The sequence below is a fragment of the Bos grunniens genome, chromosome X (assembly GCF_055505025.1).
Source record: "Bos grunniens cultivar Pamir isolate PY7600 chromosome X, Bosgru_T2T1.0, whole genome shotgun sequence".
In the NCBI taxonomy this organism is placed as follows: Eukaryota; Metazoa; Chordata; class Mammalia; order Artiodactyla; family Bovidae; genus Bos; species Bos grunniens.
In genome coordinates, this window is record NC_141194.1 from 88,613,850 (window position 1) to 88,637,810 (window position 23,961).

At 39.7% G+C, this 23,961-nt stretch overlaps 1 protein-coding gene across 4 annotated transcripts in view; it reads left to right on the forward strand.

The window, feature by feature from the left end:
* Positions 1-962: 962 nt before the first annotated feature.
* Positions 963-23,961, forward strand: part of MORC4 (MORC family CW-type zinc finger 4) — a 69,053-nt gene continuing 46,054 nt past the window's right edge. For 2 of the 4 annotated variants that reach the window (XM_086389665.1, XM_086389664.1), the window contains exons 1-7: positions 963-1,260; positions 1,381-1,453; positions 6,876-7,008; positions 17,614-17,831; positions 18,591-18,738; positions 21,018-21,150; positions 21,467-21,595. In XM_086389665.1, coding sequence (XP_086245791.1) covers positions 1,159-1,260; positions 1,381-1,453; positions 6,876-7,008; positions 17,614-17,831; positions 18,591-18,738; positions 21,018-21,150; positions 21,467-21,595 — 936 coding nt within the window. In that variant the 5' untranslated portion in view covers positions 963-1,158. The remainder of the gene's footprint in view (positions 1,261-1,380; positions 1,454-6,875; positions 7,009-17,613; positions 17,832-18,590; positions 18,739-21,017; positions 21,151-21,466; positions 21,596-23,961) is intronic. The other 2 variants (XM_086389666.1, XM_086389667.1) reach the window with 1 other exon arrangement.

A 23,961-nucleotide genomic window follows, 5' to 3' on the forward strand; every position in this document is an offset into this window, starting at 1 on the left:
CAAGGATCGAACTCGGGTCTCCCATATTGTAGACAGACGTTTAACCGTCTGAGCCACCAGGGAAGTCCATTATATTTAAAAAAATAAATACAAATGTTTTTTCTATAATCAAATGGTGTATGTTTGTTTAATAGTACAAGAAGTGTAAAAATGCAAGTAAGAAAAAACGGAAAAACTCATAATTCCGGACCTGGAGATAACATCTTGAAATACATCATTTCAGGTGTTTCTCATTGTGGGGTGTGTGTGTGTGTGTGTGTGTGTGTGTGTGTGAGAGAGAGAGAGAGAGAGAGAGAAACTACAATGCATATTTATACATATATGTATGTACTTGCTTTTCCAATAAAAATAGGTATCACGTTACACAATATTCGGTGACCTCCTGTTTCCTTAATTTCCTCATAAATATTTTCCACATGAATAAATTTTCATCTGCAAACACGGTCCTTAAGAACTCCATAGTATTCCGTTTTGTGGATACTGCATAACCTAACCCCCATCTCCTACTTGCGGTATGTAAGTGCATTCCAATTTCTTCTTTCATAAACAGCCTCCCTGCATGCTTGCAAAGATTTGAAGATGATTTGCCAATTGCCTTCTGAAAAGTTCTGGCTGCTTCTGGAGGCATTTGAGGCAAAATAGTCTGAATGCTTTCCCATCACGCGAGCCTGCCTGCTATCTCCCCAGATAGCAAAACTGTAGTTTTCAGAACTTCTAAGACTTGTCTTATCCTGCCCGTTAGTCATGCCTCCGAACTGGGACTCTGTTCCAGAAATCCCTACACCCTCTCCCTCCCCTCGCCTTATTCCTGCCCCTCCCCATGCGCCCGCCCCCTCCCCCCCGCGCTTTCCCGCTCGGCGTCCTGGCCTATGGCAAACGCCAAGAATTAATTAGGGGCGGGGATCAAGGAGCGGCTGTCAGGAGGTCGCCATATTTCTGTACGGCCCCGCTGCCGGCTCGGCAGTCTGCGGGTTGGGAGAGGTGCTGACAGGGCGGGGCCACTGCGCGGCTCTGCCGGCCTCACCCCTCCCGCCCCGGACAGGTGGCTGTAGCGCGCCCCGCCCCCGCCAGCTGCGGGTGGGAGCAAGCGAGAGCCAGTCCCGGACGGCCGGGCGAGTAGTCCGGCAGCGGCAAAAGAGTATCCTGGCGGCCAAAAAAATGCTCCTGTACCGAGGGGCCCCCGCGGGCCCTGGCGCGCCGGGTAGCGCGCTGGCCAGGCCGGGCAGCGGCCCGCAGGCCTTTGGGATCCGCTTGAGCACGGTAGGTCGGGGGCCCGAGGGGGCGGACGCGCGCGCGCGGGCCCCGGGGCTGCGGGGGGCGCGCGGGGAGGGCCCGGAGGGCCGAGGCCTCACTCGGGACGGGACCTTCTCTCGCCCCCAGATGAGCCCTCGCTACCTACAGAGCAACTCCAGCAGCCACACGCGACCCTTCAGTGCCATCGCGGAGCTGCTAGGTGAGTGGCGAGGGCGGGCCTGGCCGCGATCGCCCGAGGCAGAGGTGCCAACGTGGTGCCGGGGACGCGAGAGGAATGTGCAGAGCCGCGCGGGGAGGGCCGGGGCAGGGGTGGGGGCGTCGGGACCGGTCTCGGCTTCGCAGGCGGCGGAGGGGGTCGGCTCCGTCGCCAGGGACGAAGTTCCGCAGATAAAGCTGAGGAAACAAGATGTGACCCAAGAGTTAGTCCCGTGTGGTTTTTCTCTCTGGCCCGTGACGTTCCAGGCGCTTTAGGGTAGCTTAGTTAATAATCAAAAGGAGATGCACACAAATTTCGGGCCCCGAGGCAGCTGGGCTCCACGGGGGCCAGCGACACACGGAGGGCGCCAGGCTAGCAAAGGGGCATGAAGAAAAGTCTGGAAAACGGAGTTCTTTAACTTTTGGGACCAGAGAGTCTGGGAATGATGGGACATCTCTTAAGAGATGACACGAGTGCATTTGGCTCCCTGCGACTGTGGAGCGCTGGGTCCGCGATCCAAGAGCGCCCTCGCACCGCTGGAATGAATAACTGAGCACTTAACCTCTCGCTCCACCGATGTTTGCTTTTAAAGCGTTTTCAGTTGATCCCTTGAAGCCAAGTACACCAGCTTTTGCAGTAGTGTGCTAAATACTGTGTGGAAAGCAAAGAAGAAAAACATTCCTGGACAAAATGGCAGAAGCATACCGAGCACATTGCAAATGTTTCAAAAATTATGGCAAGGTGTTTCTGGGGCAAAGTAGCACAGAACAGAATCTTGAAAATGGTTTCAGAGCTCCCCCAAATGAGCTCCAGGCTCCACTTAAGCAATCGCTGTGGCCCTGCAGTGTGAATTGTCTTGAGCGAGAAGTCAGTGGGCAGCAGGAGAGATACTTGCAAGGGTGATGGGGAACTAGGGTGATTATTTTCACAGTAACACAGAATGCTTACAATATGTATGACTGTTCGTTAGAAGGTGAAGGAGAAAAACTGACATTGCCCCGTTTTGAATCCTAGAGAACAGGGACTGTATTTTTAAGATTTTGCACCATGCCTTGAGGGTAATTCACAGTGGAGTGAGATCTAGGTGCATGTGATTTACAAAAGAGAAAAAGAGGGGAAAGCCACCAATTTACTTAGTGAGAAATGAGAGACAGAAGCTTGTTCCCTCACAGTAGCACTGTGCAGAACCATGTATACCTATGCTGTGCTGTGTACTGAACTTTATGGGTGATTTTTAAAGTGTTTCATTTGTAGTTTTGAATATATATGATTTTTGCCTTAAGCATTAACTAAAAGAACCTAATTCCTGTCTAAGCTGACCCATACAAGTGCAAGTATACAGGTGTATTATATACATACACACACATGCCTGCACACATAGATACCAACACAAATTAAAACCAATCACAACTATCTGTCATATTAATAATAGAGAAAAGGGAGAGCAAAGTGTTAACTAGTAATCTGAAGCTTTCACTTTAGATTTTCCTTCAGTAGTTTTCTTCTCCACTTATGCATTAATTTTCTGGTGAACCATTCATTTGATAAATATTTATTGAGCATTCACTGTGGTAGATACAAAAATGAATACAGCATAGGTTCATCTTCTAGTAGGGGAGAGAAAACATGTACAGAGGTTTATTCTTTGCATAACTGCAAAACAGAAAGTGATATATCGGCAAAGATGGACACATTGGGTACGGTGGGAGTCCAAAGGAAGGAGTGGTGACATCCAGCTTACCAGGAAAAGGAGAGTTAGGAAAGGCTTTGGAGAGGTGACATTTGAGCTGAGATTTGAAGGATTGGGACATGTGGGCATGGGTGTGGGGAGGGAGGGCATTCCAAGCAAAAGGAACAACTGCATCCACAAAGTCATGAAGAATACTGAGTAGCTGAGTTTAATTGGAACATGGATGTCATGAAGAGTTAAAACTATAGGTCCTTAGAGAGTTTACATGGAGCTTTCACAAATATATTTTTAACTGTACCTTTTGGGGTAAATAGCAGCAGCATCACCATTGTCATCATTATTCTCATCTTGTAGATAAGGATACATAGGCTCAGATAATTTAGTTGACTTTTCCATGATTGTGTGTTTATTAAGTGGCAGACCCAGGACTTAAATGCAGGTCTTTTTACCCCTAAGTACTAAGTAGGGAATGAGGTTAGAATGGTGAGCTGTGACCAAAATGAGACCGGGAGGCTCGGGTACTTGGGCTTTTAATCTAAAGTTTTCTGATCAAGGGAATATTGTGGTCAGAGCTGTGCTTAGGGAAAGTTAATCTTGCAACATTGTATAAGATGAATGGGAGCAAAGAGGGACAAGGCTTTGAAGGACTAGGTAGGAGGTTACCACAACAATGCAGATGAGAGGGAACAGACTGTAAACTAAGAAAGTGACAATGGAAATAGAAATATGAAGATGTAAGAGAGACTAGGGGTGTATAGTGTAAGAAAGAGAGAGGGACAAAAAATGACTTTCATATTTCAAACTTGTCATTTGAATGCTGACACTGTGTGTGTGTTTGTGTGTATGAGAGAGAGGAGAGAGGAAGAATAAGCTTGTGTCAGAAGATGATGACCTTAATTTTAGATGAGAGCAGTTTTAGATACTTCCTGGATGTCTGGGAGGGCCACAGCTTGGCCCTGACAACCTTGCAGGAATTGTCATAGGCCATTCACCTGGAACAGGAGGGGATGGGTGGAAGAGCTGTATCAAAACCAGCTATCTCCCACTCGCCATCCTGTCTCTCCAGGGATGCTGTCATGGGACACTTTCTCATTGCCTCCCAGGTTAGAATGAGCTGTGAAGGTTCAGTTATGATTTTTTTTAGACCACGGGTCAGTCACATGGTTAGGGGATAACATAAAGTCCCTGAGACTTGGTTTCTCATGCTGTTACCTACATGGTGGCTGAGGGGAGTTAGAGTCCTCCCACTGAGGGTACCATGGGCTAGGTTAAGAGATTACTTGGGATCTGAGAGCACAGGAGACTGTGTGAGCCAAGTGAGGGGATAAGGACATCCCAGGATTTGGTAGTGTAGCTCTCACCTAAGTGGTGGGCCAAGGGAGTTGAATAGGAGTTCTCTCTACCCTGCCTGGTCATAGGCCAGGTGGGCTGGGCCATGGGAGAAGATAGATTCCGTAAGATTTGATAGCATGTGCTATGTGTTGATAACATTTGAAAGGTTAAACAGAAATTGAAACCAGCTGCCAGATTGGTGCCTTTTTTATTATAAGTTCATCTATTGAGGCCAACCTGTTATTAAAACTTCATTTGTTGAGGCCAAGTGGAAGGCTACTTAAAACCAAAAATAAGTGCAAAGCTGTGCTTACTGCTGCTGGTCTGTCTGCTGATCTCTTTTCCCCTGCTGCCCCAGTTGACCCTGGCCTCTGCTGTGCCCTCTCCCCCTTGTATTCTACCCACTTCCAGCCAAGGAGATAAAATTTCTAGCTGCTCCTGGTTGTTACCTTAAAACTGTTTGTAGGTTTCTGTTTTAAAAAAGCACCTAGTAAAGTTTGGGCGAAATTGACAATAAAACCGGGGGCTGGGGGGGCGGGGAGTGATTTTTGTGAGAGGCTTGCAAGCTGGTTCATTGACTATATGGTTATATAAATGCAGAATTGGAATTGATATGCATTATATGTTTGAATTGTAAATGTTCATTAAGTGTTAGGGGAAAAAAATCCCTCTATGTCCCAAGTTTTCAAAGTAGAAATGATGTCCTGTTGGTTGACAAGTTAAGGGCATCAGTCTCAATGGCCTTGACTGCCAGTAGCCGTGATTGATAGGTTCTAAAACAATTCAAGGCCTACTTGCCAAGTAGTTTTTTGAAACAATGTAGGTGCCTTCACAATCCTGAATCCTGCCAGTTAAAGAAAAAAACCTGCTGCCTTTTATTACAAAGTAAAACACTGTCTTTCTGATAAAGGCACTATTGCATGTCAGACTTAACAATTCCTGCCAAAAGTTGGTCCACTTGATTTATCACATGACACAAGGCTTGGCCCCACGTAGTCCTTAAAGATTGACTCTATCAGACCTTTGAATCCCCTTCTGGGGCTATCCGTGATGCCCTAATGCTGTTAAGACTTTCTGGGTTACAGTCAGTGACAGTTTTATCAGTAATTCTGGCAACACCATTGTGGCCCTTGAAATTAATCTGTCTTGTTTCGTTTGATGGACATTCCACACATTTAAGTGGTTGTAACTGATACTGTTAATTGTGTTACAAAAACTGGTATTTTGAATATGTGCAACACTTCTCTTGCTAAGTGATGTTCCCCACAAAGAACTGCCATGATTTGAACATTGGTAGTGGGATGAATATACAACCAGAACCCCACCCAGATCTCCCAGCCCAGCCACATGGTATCAGTAAATCAATGTAGGATCCCAGGGAAAGGGGAGTGGGTGGGAGGGAAGGCCTTTGTCTTGTTTAAAGAGCCAGTAAAGGCAGGAGTGCTTGAGGCACCAGTCCAACAGATTGCACAAACTGCCCTCCCACTCCAGCCAGTGAGCCCTAATGAGACTTTTGTACCACGTGTGTCGATGACTGGCAATTATGTAAACTGGCACCTGTGGCAAAAAGATGTGACTATTTAGCTAATGTCATCCCCTGGGGTTGCAGACATGGCACATATATTAGAATATGGCTATATTTGATGTCTTTGGATTCTTGGATAAATAACCCATTGTGAAGACCTAACCCAGAAAGAATTGTAAAACTTTCTATATATTTTTCCCTACTTTAATTCTATGTTCTCCATTTAATGAGAATTAGACAGTCTCACCTTCAAGACTATTACAGAATACCTAAGCAGACTCACTCTTCTAAGCATGCTTGTTACATCGTTTGGATCTAGGCAGGCAGTTAGTGTTTTGGTTTTAACCTCTTTCAGTGCCTCTCATACTATAAATGGGGATGGTGATAATATCTGTGTTCTTTAATGGAGGAGGTGATATAAAAGAAAAGTAAAAAATAAAATCTTCGCAATAAACTCTAATGTGTGTGGTGTGTATCTATTTGTAACAAAGTTGCAGATTCAACTCTTCTCCATAACCACCCTTTACTGTATATGTCTGTGAGCAGTAAAGTGGCTAAAAGATAAGAAGTTAATAAGACAAAAATGGAGCAAAATGCTTTGTATATGGAGGACTTACTTTTCCCATAATCCGTGAAGTTTGAAGAGAAAAAGGCAGATTGCACATCAGTCATTATATGAAATCTAGAAATCAGCTTCATAAACCCATCTGCTGTCAAACCTTTCTTCCCCCATACCATTAATGCTCCCTGCTCACCTTCTGGGACATTCACATGAAGGGAATAAATGACAGTTTCTATGTCTTAGGGGCACTGAACTAGAGATTTTAATAGAATATTAGAAAAAGAGATCTAATATCACAGATTTCTACCTTTTGCAGATAATGCTGTAGATCCAGATGTATCCGCCAGGACGGTCTTTATAGATGTTGAAGAGGTCAAGAATAAAACTTGTTTGACCTTTACTGATGATGGATGTGGGATGACACCTCATAAACTACACCGAATGCTCAGGTAAAGATACCTTCATTCTTTTTCTCTTGTCTTGAGTTCATGAACTCTATTTAAGGCTTAATAATTTTCTTTTAATATTTTCCTTCCTTTTAATTCATTCAACAAATGTTTATTGAGCAGCTGTTATGTGCCAGGACACAGGACACTCTTCCTGACCTCATGGGACTAGAGTCTAGAGTCTAGACTAGAGTCTAGCTGGCAATTCAGACAAGTCAAGTATTAATCATAACAAAAAATCATAGGTATGATGATAGAAAAGTATAGGATGCAATGAGATAACTCATCAGGGGAGCCCTATCTGATCCAGAAGGTCAGGCAAAGCCTCTTAGATGAGATGATGTTTAGGCTGAGATCTAAGGGGTGATTAGTAGAATTTAATGAGGTAAAGGTACAAGGGGGCAAGGGTGAGAGTCCAGGCAAAAAGAACAGCAAGGTTAAAGACCTGGAGGTCTTCATTGATCTGAGACCTTCTCCAATTTGTATTAACTTAAATTCACTCTTAGAGCGAATATTGGCATTACTCTTAGAGTATTTATAGTTTATAGATTAGAACCATGGACATTCCCAGGTATAATCAAGCCCCACAAAAGATACAGAAGACGTCATACACATAATCTTTGAAAGTTTTGCAGAAGAATTACAGTCAGGAAATTCTCTTTTCTAACTGCTGAAGCTGGTAATATAGATTTCTGTTGCCAGTGTCAATTCATTTAATTACTTTAAAAGGTTTGTAATTAAGAATGTAAGTTTGTACTTTATTATCTTCATATATCACTCAGTGAAAGATGAGTGCTTCCTTAACTCTTTCCTTCTTGCTTCCTTTTTGAGCAAATGAGGTTTATTACTCTCCATGTGTGGAGAAGGCAATGGCACCCCACTCCAGTGCCCTTGCCTGGAAAATCCCATGGTCGGAGGAGCCTGGTAGGCTGCAGTCCATGGGGTCGCTGAGGGTCGGACACGACTGAGTGACTTCACTTTCACTTTTCCCTTTCATGCATTGGAGAAGGAAATGGCAACCCACTCCAGTGTTCTTGCCTGGAGAATCTCAGGGACGGGGGAGCCCAGTGGGCTGCCGTCTATGGGGTCGCACAGAGTCGGACAGGACTGAAGCGACTTAGCAGCAGCAGTAGCAGCACTCTCCATCTGGCTTCCTGCACTAGTGTGTGAAGCATGAGTACCAGTGGAGGAGGGAAAGGGCTCTGAACTATAAAAATGGAAGAGATTTATTTGGTTATAGTTCTCTTTGAAGGTATTCTAATTCTCTAACCCTGTTTCTAGGGAAATCTTTTTGAGTCATCAAACAAGTGAAATTTGGGCATAACCAATTATAAAGTTGGTTATATTTTACCAGTCAGCAATCTGTGTACCATATGTCTCAGATCCTCATAATTAAAAGAATATCTGGGGAAAGCTTCTAGAAGTGAAATAAGAACGTGGCCAGTATGTTGGTGAAGGTATGGAGTTGGCCCTATTTTTGAACTTACAGCCTCACTTTTATCACCTAAAGTTAATATTTTATATTATGAAAAATAGGATTTTAGGTGGGGTGGAACCAAAATATTTATGTCTAAATCTGTATGTACTAGTTTTGTTCCTAAAATCACTTATCTTCTTATTGATTCCTTCCCACCACACGTTATCCTAGTGATATGGGTGTCAAATAGTGGGCACAATGAATCTTACCACCTTCTATTTTGTTTGTGGAACTAGATATGTGAGAGTTGGTGCTTACAATTATAAGGCAGGAAGAAGGGAAAAGGATGGCTTCAAAATAATTGCAACAGTAATTGCAACAACTTTTGTTCTGGGCTTCCCTGGTGGCTCAGATGGTAAAGAATCTGTCTGCAATGCAGGACACCTGAGTTCAATCCCTGATTAGGGAGATCCCTTGGATAAGGTAATGGCAACCCATTCCAGTATTCTTGCCTAGAGAATGACATGGACAGAGGAGCCTGGCGGGCTACAGTCCATGGGGTCGCAAAGAGTCAGACACAACTTAGTGACTAACACTGTCTCTTTTGTTCTAGATTCTTTCACCAAATTTTTACTGAACACCTACCTATGTGAGAGTCACTGGAGATAAAGGGGTGAACCAGACAGACATGATCCTTGTTGTCAAGGGGCTGGCAGTTTAGTGAAAAAGATACAAAATAATTGACTAGTAGTACAACTACATAGGTTATTCTACTAGTGGTTTAAGTGCTGTGAAGGAAAAGTAGTTTCTATGAGAGTATATAGCAGAGGGATCTAATCTAGTCTATGGAATCAAAAAAGATGACCATGTAGAAATGACATTTGAGTTCAGATATAAAGGATGAATATCATTCATTCAAAATTTTGCTTCCTTCACAAGGAACAAAACAGGCAGAAACTACAGTAACCATAGGATTTTTTTGACATTATCATGCCAAATATGTTTCCCACTAATTTGAGCTGGGCAGTTGTTCCTCATATTTAAAAATTAATTTTAGAGAATTTAAAAAATTTGTATTGAAATGTAGTTGGTTTATAACGTGTTAATTTCTGCTGTACAGCAACCTGGCTCAGTTATACATACATATATACATATATATATATATGTATATATGTGAAGTTTATCACAGGATATTGAATATAATTCCCTGTGCTATACAATAGGACTTGTTCATCCATTCTATGTATATCAGTTTGCATCTGCTGATCCCCAAATCCTAATACCTCCCTCCTCCTCTCCTTGGCAACCACAAGTCTGTTTAATTTTAGAGAATTTAAAAAATGAGTCCTGCCTAATTGATATCTATAGGACATTTCATCCCAAAACAATGAATTTCACCTTTTTCTCAAGCGCACATGGAACCTTCTCCAGGATAGATCACATCCTGGGCCATAAAGCTAGCCTTGGTAAATTCAAAAAAATAGAAATCATTCCAAGCATTTTTTCTGACCACAATGCAGTAAGATTAGATCTCAATTACAGGAGAAAAACTATTAAAAATTCCAACATATGGAGGCTGAACAACACGCTGCTGAAGAACCAACAAATCACAGAAGAAATCAAAAAAGAAATCAAAATTTGCATAGAAACGAATGAAAATGAAAACACAACAACCCAAAACCTGTGGGACACGGTAAAAGCAGTCCTAAGGGGAAAGTTCATAGCAATACAGGCATACCTCAAGAAACAAGAAAAAAGTCAAATAAATAACCTAACTCTACACCTAAAGCAACTAGAAAAGGAAGAAATGAAGAACCCCAGGGTTAGTAGAAGGAAAGAAATCTTAAAAATTAGAGCAGAAATAAATGCAAAAGAAACAAAAGAGACCATAGCAAAAATCAACAAAACCAAAAGCTGGTTCTTTGAAAGGATAAATAAAATTGACAAACCATTAGCCAGACTCATCAAGAAACAAAGGGAGAAAAATCAAATCAACAAAATTAGAAACGAAAATGGAGAGATCACAACAGACAACACAGAAATACAAAGGATCATAAGAGACTATCAACAATGATATGCCAATAAAATGGACAACGTGGAAGAAATGGACAAATTCTTAGAAAAGTACAACTTTCCAAAACTGGACCAGGAAGAAATAGAAAATCTTAACAAACCCATCACAAGCACGGAAATTGAAACTGTAATCAAAAATCTTCCAGCAAACAAAAGCCCCGGTCCAGATGGCTTCACAGCTGAATTCTACCAAAAATTTAGAGAAGAGCTAACACCTATCCTGCTCAAACTCTTCCAGAAAATTGCAGAGGAAGGTAAACTTCCAAACTCATTCTATGAGGCCACCATCACCCTAATACCAAAACCTGACAAAGATCCCACAAAAAAAGAAAACTACAGGCCAATATCACTGATGAACATAGATGCAAAAATCCTTAACAAAATTCTAGCAATCAGAATCCAACAACACATTAAAAAGATCATACACCATGACCAAGTGGGCTTTATCCCAGGGATGCAAGGATTCTTCAATATCAGCAAATCAATCAATGTAATACACCACATTAACAAATTGAAAAATAAAAACCATATGATTATCTCAATAGATGCAGAGAAAGCCTTTGACAAAATTCAACATCCATTTATGATAGAAATGATAGAAAGCAGGAATAGAAGGAACATACCTCAACATAATAAAAGCTATATATGACAAACCCACAGCAAACATTATCCTCAATGGTGAAAAATTGAAAGCATTTCCTCTAAAGTCAGGAACAAGACAAGGGTGCCCACTTTCACCATTACTATTCAACATAGTTTTGTAAGTTTTGGCCACAGCAATCAGAGCAGAAAAAGAAATAAAAGGAATCCAAATTGGAAAAGAAGAAGTAAAACTCTCACTATTTGCAGATGACATGATCCTCTACATAGAAAACCCTAAAGATTCCACCAGAAAATTACTAGAAATAATCAATGACTATAGTAAAGTTGCAGGATATAAAATCAACACACAGAAATCCCTTGCATTCCTATACACTAATAATGAGAAAACAGAGAAATTAAGGAAACAATTCCATTCACCATTGCAATGGAAAGAATAAAATACTTATGAATATATCTACCTAAAGAAACTAAAGACCTATATATAGAAAACTATAAAACACTGGTGAAAGAAATCAAAGAGGACACTAATAGATGGAGAAATATACCATGTTCATGGATTGGAAGAATCAATATAGTGAAAATGAGTATACCACCCAAAGCAATTTATAGATTCAACGCAATCCCTATCAAGCTACCAACAGTATTCTTCACAGAGCTAGAACAAATAATTTCACAATTTGTACGGAAATACAAAAAACCTTGAATAGCCAAAGCGATCTTGAGAAAGAAGAATGGAACTGGAGGAATCAACCTACCTGACTTCAGGCTCTACTACAAAGCCACAGTTATCAAGACAGTATGGTACTGGCACAAAGACAGAAATATTGATCAATGGAATAAAATAGAAAGCCCAGAGATAAATCCACGCACATATGGACACCTTATCTTTGACAAAGGAGGCAAGAATATACAATGGATTAAAGACAATCTCTTTAACAAGTGGTGCTGGGAAATCTGGTCAACCACTTGTAAAAGAATGAAACTAGACCACTTTCTAACACCATACACAAAAATAAACTCAAAATGGATTAAAGATCTAAACGTAAGACCAGAAACTATAAAACTCCTAGAGGAGAACATAGGCAAAACACTCTCCGACATACATCACAGCAGGATCCTCTATGACCCACCTCCCAGAATATTGGAAATAAAAGCAAAAATAAACAAATGGGACCTAATTAACCTTAAAAGCTTCTGCACATCAAAGGAAACTATTAGCAAGGTGAAAAGACAGCCTTCAGAATGGGAGAAAATAATAGCAAATGAAGCAACTGACAAACAACTAATCTCAAAAATATACAAGCAACTCCTACAGCTCAACTCCAGAAAAATAAACGACCCAATCAAAAAATGGGCCAAAGAACTAAATAGACATTTCTCCAAAGAAGACATACAGATGGCTAACAAACACATGAAAAGATGCTCAACATCACTCATTATCAGAGAAATGCAAATCAAAACCACTATGAGGTACCATTTCACACCAGTCAGAATGGCTGTGATCCAAAAGTCTACAAATAATAAATGCTGGAGAGGGTGTACAGAAAAGAGAACCCTCTTACACTGTTGGTGGGAATGCAAACTAGTACAGCCACTATGGAGAACAGTGTGGAGATTCCTTAAAAAACTGGAAATAGAACTGCCTTATGATCCAGCAATCCCACTGCTGGGCATACACACTGAGGAAACCAGAAGGGAAAGAGACACGTGTACCCCAATGTTCATTGCAGCACTGTTTATAATAGCCAGGACATGGAAGCAACCTAGATGTCCATCAGCAGATGAATGGATAAGAAAGCTGTGGTACATATACACAATGGAGTATTACTCAGCCATTAAAAAGAATACATTTGAATCAGTTCTAATGAGGTGGATGAAACTGGAGCCTATTATACAGAGTGAAGTAAGCCAGAAGGAAAAACATAAATACAGTATACTAACGCATATATATGGAATTTAGAAAGATGGTAACAATAACCCGGTGTACAAGACAGCAAAAGAGACACTGATGTATAGAACAGTCTTATGGACTCTGTGGGAGAGGGAGAGGGTGGGAAGATTTGGGAGAATGGCATTGAAACATATAAAATATCATGTAAGAAACGAGTTGCCAGTCCAGGTTCGATGCACGATACTGGATGCTTGGGGCTAGTGCACTGGGACGACCCAGAGGGATGGTATGGGGAGGGAGGAGGGAGGAGGGTTCAGGATGGGGAACACATGTATACCTGTGGCGGATTCATTTTGATATTTGGCAAAACTAATAAAATTATGTAAAGTTTAAAAATAAAATAAAATTAGAAAAAAAAATGAGTCCTGGATTAAGTATAATTATATGTATTGGACTTTATTTCTGATCATATCTTGAAACAAACTTGAATCAGTTAGAAGGTCCCATTTATTTAAAAGAGATTATTTAGTCCAATTCTAACTTCTAGCCAGGGATTCCATGTACCACAATTTGTTCTAAAATAGTTGAATATTAGAGGTAGCATTGAAAACTTTTATTAAGTATATTAATTTTTCTGTTTGGGGGTCATATTCTTTTGTATTTGGAAAAAATAACGGAGGTAATCATGCAAAATCATTAAGCCTACAGAAATTCTATTTGACTTATAACATTTATTATAATCTTATTCACATTTTCCAACTTTTTATGCTACCCTTATATTTTCAGGCTAATAAAATAGTTATGTAAGTAAGCAACAGTTTCTCCCATAAATACAAAATCTCATGAAAATTAAGGTAAAAAGAAAAAGCCTATCATTAAATTCCTTTAAGGTTCAAAATTAATTCTGTTTAGCTTATGGGGATAGTGTGTGAACCAACTAGTCTATATTCGGCTGCCTTTGTTGGAAAACCTCTTTTAAGAAGTGTATTTCCTAATAGGTCTGTTCTTCTAGAATAACAGCCAGAGAATAGCAGTATGCTTAGTATCCTTTCATTATTTTATGCTACACATTATATCACCAGTACATTTAGAGAACAGCAGTACTTTCCCTTTTATGTCCATGAATTTGCTAAGGTTTTTTTTTTTTTTAATTGATCAGAGTCCCAGTTTAAATTTACCTCTGTAGATTCTAGAGTTGACTTTTTTAAGGAACTTGGAAAGAAGCTGCTATTTTCCTGGATTCCACTCACAGAGCCCACTTGGTGTGTAAATACTGTTGTCTATTTTATTAAGGAGATAGAATAGGACTTACTTGGTGAAGAGAAACCACCTAAGATAAAATGTCTATGGAAAATTAAAGAATCTGCTTGTAATACAGGAGACCTGGGTTCAATCCCTGGGTCAGGAAGATCCCCTGGAGAAGAGAATGGCTACCCACTCCAGTATCATTGCTCAGAGAATTCCATGGACACAGGAGCCTGGTGGGCTACAGGCCATGAAGTCTCAAAGACTTGGAAACAACTGAGTGACTAACACACATACCAAACTATATAAGATTCATTCCTACAATTCTGTTATTTATTGTGAATACATTTATGTTAGGCAGCGATTTGATTGGTATCTGGCATGTATTCTGAGATTTTTCAGTTAAATAGAAAACCTAATATGGGAATGCAAGTGGAATAAAAGAACACAGAGGAAGAGTTAAGGGTAACATAACAACAAAAACAAACTGAGAGCATCCAGCTCCTCTCATCTCGTTCTTATCCTTTGGCATTTCTGGTTCTTGCCCTGCCCCACTACCTATCTTTTCAACCTTAGGTAGTCTTAGTCGGTAAAGAATATGCCTGCAATGCCGGAGACCCAGGGTTGATCCCTGGGTTGGGAAGGTCCCCTGGAGGATAAAATGGCAACCCACTCCAGTATTTTTGCCTGGGAAATCCCATGGACAGAGGAGACTGGCAGGCTATGGTCCATGGGGTCACAAGGGTCGGACATGACTTAGCAACTTCACCACCACCACCATATAAGCTAAAATACAATGAAAGTTTATAGTTATGAAGGGGAAAAGATGATAGATGGCAGAACAAGCAGAAATGGTAAGGAAATTAAAGAAGCAATATAATCTCCCTATTTTCACCACTTTCCCTTGACCACCTAATTGAAGCTTAGGTAGAATTCAGTTCAGTTCTGTCGCTCAGTCGTGTCTGACTCTTTGCAGCCCCATGAACTGCAGTGCACCAGGCTTCCCTGTCCATCACCAACTCCCACAGCTTGCTCAAACTCATGTCCATCAAGTCAGTGATGCCGTCCAACCATCTCATTCTCTGTCATCCCCCTCTCTTCCTGCCTTCAGTATTTCCTAGCATCATGGTCTTTTCCAATGAGTCAGTTCGTCGCATCAGGTGGCCAGAGTATTGGAGTTTCAGCTTCAGCATCAGTCCTTCCAATGAATATTCAGGGCTAATTTCTTTTAGGATTGACTGGTATGATCTCCTTGCTGTCCAAGGGACTCTCGAGAGTCTTCTCCAACACCATAGTACAAAAGCATCATTTCTTCAGCACTCAGCTTTCTTTATGGTCCAACTCTCACATCCATACATGACTACTGGAAAAACCATAGCTTTGACTAGACGGACCTTTGTCAGCAAAGTGATGTCTCTGCTTTTTAGTATGTCGTCTAGGTTGGTCATAGCTTTTCTTCCAAGGAGCAAGCGTCTTTTAATTTCATGGCTGCAGTCCCCATCTGATTTTGGAGCCCAAGAAAATAATGCTTTATTTTCTTGGTAGCATTAGAGAAGGTTAAAGTCCAAATAACTCTGTAGATCCATTTCACATGGTAGGTAAGATTACTGTTTATAAAGAGCCCTGAGTTTTAGATATGCATTAGATCTGAAGTAGAAGTAGATGATAGCATATGACCATTCTGAATGACTTCTAGAGTTTAAAATTGAAGTTTGAATACTACTTTGTAAGTTATATTATACACATAGTGTGACATTTAATCCTCCTCACAACCCTGTTGTTTTTAGGTAATTCTATCACAGGAGGAAAAGGAATGCTTGAATCTTAACCAGCTTCTTTAAGTTTACTTTCTGGATTGCTAAGGCCTATAGACTGCAGAAGCTCAATGCTCTTTTGGTATTTTCAAAGGAAGTTCTACCCTAGAAATTACCTTTTTATGTGATTGGATTTATTTGCTGGATACACAAAGGTCTTTTAAAGTGTCTCATCTCAAGGGACACAATGGTATCCTGTAACACTTGAAAATGAAATGGTGATCCTCCTTCCTTAGTGAGCAAACACAAACCCCCACCTCCAGGAAGTAGAAATCAGGTGTGTGTATGTGTGTGACTCAGTCGTGTCCGACTGTGACCCCATGGACTGTAGCCATCCAGGCTCCTCTTTCCATGGAGTTCTTCAGGCAAGAATACTAGAGTGGGTGGCCATTCCTTTCTCCAGGGGATCTTCCCAACCCAGGGATTGTACTTCACCCCAATTAAAAGAGTTGGAGCCAAGGCCAAGCTGCTCAGCCATGGCAGGTAAAGCATCTATTTTACTGATGTTGGAAAAACATCTGATCTGTAATATACGAAATCTTTCCTTACACTGTAAACCGTGAGGGCAAGAATCATGTTTCTTATATTAACAGTTGTGTCTCCACTGCTTAGCATGATGCACAGGACATAGTAGGGGCTCAGTAAATATTTATGGAATGGATGGTAGTGTACATTTTTGGAAACTTAGTCCATCTAGAGAGAACTCGTCCTTAAAAAATTAGTTTTATTTGTCATGAGAGAAGATATATGAAGGTAATACTTATTTTCTAGCTTTCAATGTCTTTAATTTTTGTTTGGTTTGGTCATTTTGTTGTGTGTTTGGATGGAAATAGAAGAAAGGGGAAGGATCTAGCTCCTAGATTAAGCTGATCCTAAGGGGCCGCAGAGATTGTTGAGGTGGCTTTGTGAAAGGCCCTTAGTAAAACACGAGAGACTTTATACTGCAGCTGTTTGCTGATATTCAGAGGCAGAACTACCTATTTTTATCCCTTGGCCACATTCCAATGAACTGTCCCAGCAGATGGTAAGAATTGGAAGTGTTATCCTTTGAGTGAATAGTTGAAATTTGCAAGATACATAACCTCTGACTTTGCAATTTCTAGAGAGTGACATAACCAGGTTAGGGATGCCTACTCTGCCTCATACCTCTGACTAGTGTCAGTATCTGGTACTCTCGTTACCCTCTCTCAGGTGTACTCTGAGATAACTACCCTGCTCATCTTCCCCTAACTTTTCTATTAACAAACAGAGCTCTTTTATCTAAACAAGAAAGGCAGCTGTGCCATAGCCTCTGTTAGTGAAAAGAGGCTACCTTTACCTTTATAATATGTGACTCTAATGCAGTGGAAGTGTTTATGTACACACAAACCACACAGGAAAATCAGTGCCATTACCCCATGGTTATTTCCTATGTTTTCACTTAATAGTTTTGCCCAGAAATACCAAAAGGAAGAACTTTTTACAAGTGTTCTTCATTTGTAAGCCAAACATTTGGCCTACCTATCTTAGGATGCTCTTTTATCTTTCTGATTTCTTCTGATTTCTTTTTTCTTGTGTAATTGCAGCTTTGGCTTTACAGATAAAGTCATAAAGAAGAGCCAGTGTCCCATCGGAGTTTTTGGTAATGGTTTCAAGTCAGGCTCCATGCGGCTAGGAAAGGATGCTCTTGTCTTCACCAAGAACGGGGGCACTCTCACTGTTGGACTCCTATCACAGACGTATCTGGAATGCGTCCAGGCCCAAGCAGTTATTGTACCAATTGTTCCATTCAACCAGCAAAACAATATCCTTTCTGGAAATGGGAAATGTTAGTTAAAAATTAGTCTAAACTGACAATTTTGATAGAAACCTCTTTCTTCAGGTCAAATCCAGCTATCAAAAGTTTTCATATTTAAAGAGGTATTCAGATGTCTTAAATTTAACTAGAATTTCACCCTATTAAACATTGTTAAAATAAATGGATCATTGGAAGAAACAAATGTTTTAGTTATTTTGCAGTTTTCATTGTTCTATGATTTGATCTATATACTATCTCCACCCCCTCACCACTCTTACAGTACAGTTCCCTGGGGCCTTCTCTCTTTTTCCCCCTTAAAAGTAGTTATATTTGTGTCACCCTCCTAGAAACATACTGTTCATTAGCTTATCTGACAGCTGAATAGCTGATTTTTCTATAACTGAGCAAGCTATTATTTTTGTTAGATACCAGGTTATCTTTACGCAGACAGTATAGCAATAAAGTTTGAACTCATTGCTTCCAAAGAGTCTAAAAACTCAGACTTTGATCTGTTTCTTAAGTATAGGACCGTCTTAATTTACATGGAATTTTTGAAGCAATATTCTGCAGGGGTAACTGATTTTGGTATTAGTCTCTATAATCTTTCTGCATTTCCCCCTGCTTCCCTTTCTTCGGAAGCAGTAATGTTCATGCTTTATATCTTTATGTCTATATTTTGTCTAAACATGCAACCCAAAAGGCAGATCTTCCTGTGATAGCATCTTCTGAAGATGATAATTTTTCTTTGACTATACTTGGTTTTACAAAAAATGATTATTACTGAGGATTCCTTGCCTAGCCTAGAAGCCATCTTGAACTATTCAATTTTCAACAGTGAAAATGACCTGCTGTCCCAGTTTGATGCCATCCCAGGCAAAAAAGGCACTCGTGTTCTCATTTGGAACATCCGCAGGTATGGTATCCAAGAGTGATAGATTCTAATAAACAGAAGCAATACAACGAAGCATATTTTAATAAATCTCTTCTATAGAGAAGCAGAGTAGATAAATTTTGATACATGTTTGTATCTCACTGCATACTTTTCCTTAACTTTCTTAGAACCACAGCTCTGTTTGAGACAGTGCTTCTTAGTGGTAAAATATGCAGCTTAATAATGTGGAGACCTGTATACATATCCTGAAGCTGTTACCATCAAGATAGTTCAATATTATTCTAAAATCTTCCAAATCCATTATAAATATCTATTGTGTATTCAAAGACACTGTTTAGAGGTAGGTCAGTGATAGTTATTTCACCTATTTGACAGTGAAAATGAAGTATAAGGAAGAAAATTTAGGGTAACAAAGCACAACACAATCTTAAAATAATAAGGACATGTGTATTTGTGCTTTCAGAGTAGTTGGATCAGAAGTAGAAAAATCTTTGAAGCAGATAAATTTGAACTATAATGAAGTTGACTTCAGGTCATATGTTTAGAGCTAATAAAGCTACGTAGAAATAGTTTAGGATATGTCATTTGTCTCACCTTGTCATGTTAAATGAAATAGTGTCCATTGAAACCAAAAAGCCTTTAGTATAAAATAGAAGTGCTACTTTTATGTTTAATAGAATACAGTATCAGATATATTCATGCAGTATCAGATATATTCATTCTTCTTTTTCTCCATAGGTCAAGTATTTTGCCTCATTTCTTAGTTGGATAAAACTTAGTTAAAAAACTGTGGTGGTCCATATAGAAAGTACTTTGAATTTAAAAAAAAAAAAAAGTAAGGTAATTTACATCCTCCTGTGTCCTACTAGGAAAACCTCAAAGTAATATAATTTATATTATAAAGGATCATTTTCTTGAAGCATTTCAAGTGATTTAAACGCATTTTCAGCAGACTTTTCTCTTTGTATATTGTTTCTCAGTTTATGGTACTAGGTGTTACATAAATAAGATTCCATGGTCAAATAACTTTGGGAAGAGCTGGCTTAAACAGAGCTTACCACATAACTTTATTATAGCACTTCTGAGAGGCTCTAATATGCTAACATTATTTCAACATACAGTGAAAATATTTAAGAGAGCAATATAGTATGCAGTTTCCAAATTTTAAAAAACTGTCTCTCCAGACCTCTTTTCCTTGGACAGTGAATGGTGAGGGCCATGGGGGACAGGAATCTCCTCAGAATACATTTGTTAGAGTGGGATGGGTAGCAGGAATCAGGATTATCCTGGAAAATATAGAATATACTGTTATAATGACCTGAGCTTTATACAGGATATGTATGATAGTGGCTCTGGTTCAGCCCTGAAAAAGGAGCTATGTTTTCAACACAGCAACTCTGAGCCTCTGAAGCCTCAAGTATGAAGAAGGTGTCCCTAGAGCTAGAGGTGGCTTTGGAAATCAGAAAATGTCTCTCCAATTTTATTTGATTATACAGACTTTATATCTTTATTTCATATTTAAGAGTATCTTGGGGGACTGCCATTACACAGAACAAATTTGGGGAACTGTTATTCTGATATATGTTTTTTCTCTGTAATCCATTATTTGGAGTTTTTTCCAGTAACAAAGATGAGTCTTGCCTTTTTCCTCCTGGCAGTTGTTAGTGATGTAGCCTAGGGTCTTGGAATAGACCATATTTAAGTGACCTGAAGGGATTATGAGAAGAAATATCCTTGGGAAAGGAATATGAGTACTATTATATTTAAATGACAATTATATAAATGATCTCCTAGAAGACTAATAAGGATATGTTGTTTCTATCACAACCTTTTTTTTTTCTTCTAAGAAATAGAATTAGATCTGGGGAAATCTTACTAGTCCTTATACTATTACTGAAGTTAGAAAGAGTAGATTTTGATTCATCTGTTTATTCAGTTGGGGGAAATCATGTGGAATGACCTACCTGACAATTCTATATTAAGACCCTGCATCAAGGATAGCTGCTGTAGCCATTTGATTTATCAGATCACAAACATCCCCACCTGACTTTTTTTTCTTTCCTTTGCTACTTAGTATCACACCTCTATGAAACATATCAGAATTGTTTAGACCGGAAATACCCTTAAATATTGTGTGATCTTCAAAGCAAATAACACATAGTTCCTTTGAACTGGTAGTCAGGGGAAGAAATAGGTATCTGAGTTTTGGCTCATGTTGTTTCTTTTCTCTTGGGTTCCTAGTGCATTTTTGTCCTTTGGAGCCAGTTTTTGTTAGATTGGTACTTCTCTCTTTTACCCAGAAATAAAGATGGAAAGTCTGAGTTGGACTTTGATACAGATCAGTATGATATCCTGGTAACAGACTTTGGCACAGATGAAAAAGAGACTGGTGGCGTTTCCTCTGAGCTGCCAGAAACAGAGTACTCATTACGGGTGAGTAAGAGTGGTTTTTCTTCAACAATGAGAGGTAAGATGTCCTGTAACATGAAAATATTACAGAACAAAATTTCACTTTATAAAGATGACAACCTTTTAACCCTATACTCGGATTCCTTTTCACTGTCTGCACTCAAACAGTGTAGCTAATATAGTCAGCAGTACTTAGTATGGGAGTTGATGTAGAATAACAAAGTATACAAACTGAGCCAAATCTTTGCTCAGATGAGATCTCAGATGCTAGCAGCGTTTTATGGGGATGTCAGTTGAATTGGCAATATTGTGTAATAACTTTCCCTTCACTGTTCCATAGGCATTTTGTGGCATTCTATACATGAAGCCACGAATGAAAATTTTTCTGCGTCAGAAGAAGGTGACTACCCAGATGATTGCCAAGAGCCTGGCCAATGTAGGATATGATATATATAAACCTACCTTCACAGTATCCTTTCAACTACATGAAACTGACCTCTTTGCTTCAGGATTAGATTTCCAAGTTGGCACATAAAAACAGAAATCTTTCCTTTTCCAATTAAAAAATGTGTTATAGTACAAGCCCTCTTTTACTGTATTCTAAGGAGATATTTCTAAAGCCAACCTATGCACCAGTTTTATCAGAGATCACCTGGAAATTATTAAAATTATACAGCATCCTGAGTCTTTAGAGATTCTGGTTCAGTAGATTCTGAAATCTCTTTTTTTAAAAAAAATATTTCTTAATTTAAAAATCCTCCACAGATTATAATGAGTAACCAAGTTTGAGAATCTCTACTATAAGGAATGATCCATGCTGTTGGGTTTGTACAGGAATTTTGTTACATATTAATTGATATGTAAAATGTTGACTTAAATTTGTTGCAAAATGTTGACTTAAATTTGTTAATCTTTTGGATAGGCTATGAGTTTTGCTGTAAGAAGTCCAGACTTATGTTGATAGAAGTTAGAAGATGGGAAACCTAGGGTGAGAGAAATCTTCAACAGATTTGACATGGATTTCCTTGTACTTCTCATAATTGCAGCCATTCAGAGAAGTTAATTACTCACTTTCACTTCTGCCCCCATATTGCCTTGGGAATGAATTTCAGACACTTGAGGAATCTTAAGGCAAACTATGGAAATTAGGTCCATCTTTGTTTATGAATTTGGGGTCCAAACAAGTGTTTGAAAGGATGAGAATTCATAAGTACTTTTGAAGAATTGCTCTTGTCATTTACTTTCTAGTAATAAGCTCAGCTCTTGGCCCAAGAAACCTGTTCACACACTGTTTACTTTATCAGAGGCATTATCTAGCTTACTTTGTCTTTCTTCCCTTGACCAAAAATTAGAAAATGCTGTTCCCTTTTTAAATAGCCATACGGTTGTTACTCATAAGCAGATGGATTAATCCTTGTCTACTATGAAAGTTAAAAAAAAAAAACAAACACCCTAAACACACCCAGCTTAACAAAGCCAGAGCTAACATCATTAGCATCTGTAGGTAAATTAGTTATAATATCACTGTATGGAGCTGGGATCTTAGTGCCTTAAGTTTAACAGAGCCAGTCTAAAAAAGTGCTTTTCAACTACTGTTTCAGGATATACTATATTTCTGCCTTCAGCTTCTTTCTCTTATGGATTTCTATCAGGATACCTTCTAAGCGTTCATTCTGTATATACCTCAGCTCTTCTCAGCCTCCCTTCCCATTAAACTAGTTACTTTCCCCTGTTAGAATTTGGGCTAAATGAATTCACTATTCAGTTCAGTTCAGTTCAGTTGCTCAATCGTGCCCGACTCTTCCGACCCCATGAATCGCAGCACGCCAGGCCTCCCTGTCCATCACCAACTCCCAGAGTTCACTCAGACTCACATCCGTCGAGTCAGTGATGCCATCCAGCCATCTCATCCTCTGTCGTCCCCTTCTCCTCCTGCCCCCAATCCCTCCCAGCATCAGAGTCTTTTCCAATGAGTCAACTCTTCGCATGAGGTGGCCAAAGTACTGGAGTTTCAGCTTTAGCATCATTCCTTCCAAAGGAATCCCAGGGCTGATCTCCTTTAGAATGGACTGGTTGGATCTCCTTGCAGTCCAAGGGACTCTTCTCCAACACCACAGTTCAAAAGCATCAATTCTTCAGTGCTCAGCCTTCTTCACAGTCCAACTCTCACATCCATGCATGACCGCTGGAAAAACTATAGCATTGACTAGACGGACCTTTGTTGGCAAAGCAATGTCTCTGCTTTTGAATATGCTATCTAGGTTGGTCATAACTTTTCTTCCAAGGAGTAAGCGTCTTTTAATTTCATGGCTGCAGTCACCATCTGCAGTGATTTTGGAGCCCCCAAAAATAAAGTCTGACACTGTTTCCCCATCTATTTCCTGTGAAGTAATGAGACCAGATGCCATGATCTTCTTTTTCTGAATGTTAAGCTTTAAGCCAACTTTTTCACTCTCCTCTTTCACCTTCATCAAGAGGCTTTTTATGAGTAAAATGTAATTTCTAATAAAATTTCTCTAAAGGTCACTGAGGGAAAAGATACTGATGCTAACTTATTTATTCCTGTTATCAAAGGCTTCTTCTCCCCTCTTGTCCTTTCCCCTCATAATAATTTGGGAACCTCCTACTCCAGTGTACTCCCACATCATAATTTAGAGTTTAAAAGTGTATAACGGAAACAATTTGACAGTCTTTATCTTTAAAGTGTTAATTTTGTGGTATAGAATTTTGGTTTTTTGTTTTGGGCAGTTTTGCCCTATTTCGTTTTTGCATTGGAATGGGGTCTTACTTGTGGTTTGATTTGGGCTTCTGGAGACCAGAACATGAGATGTTGTG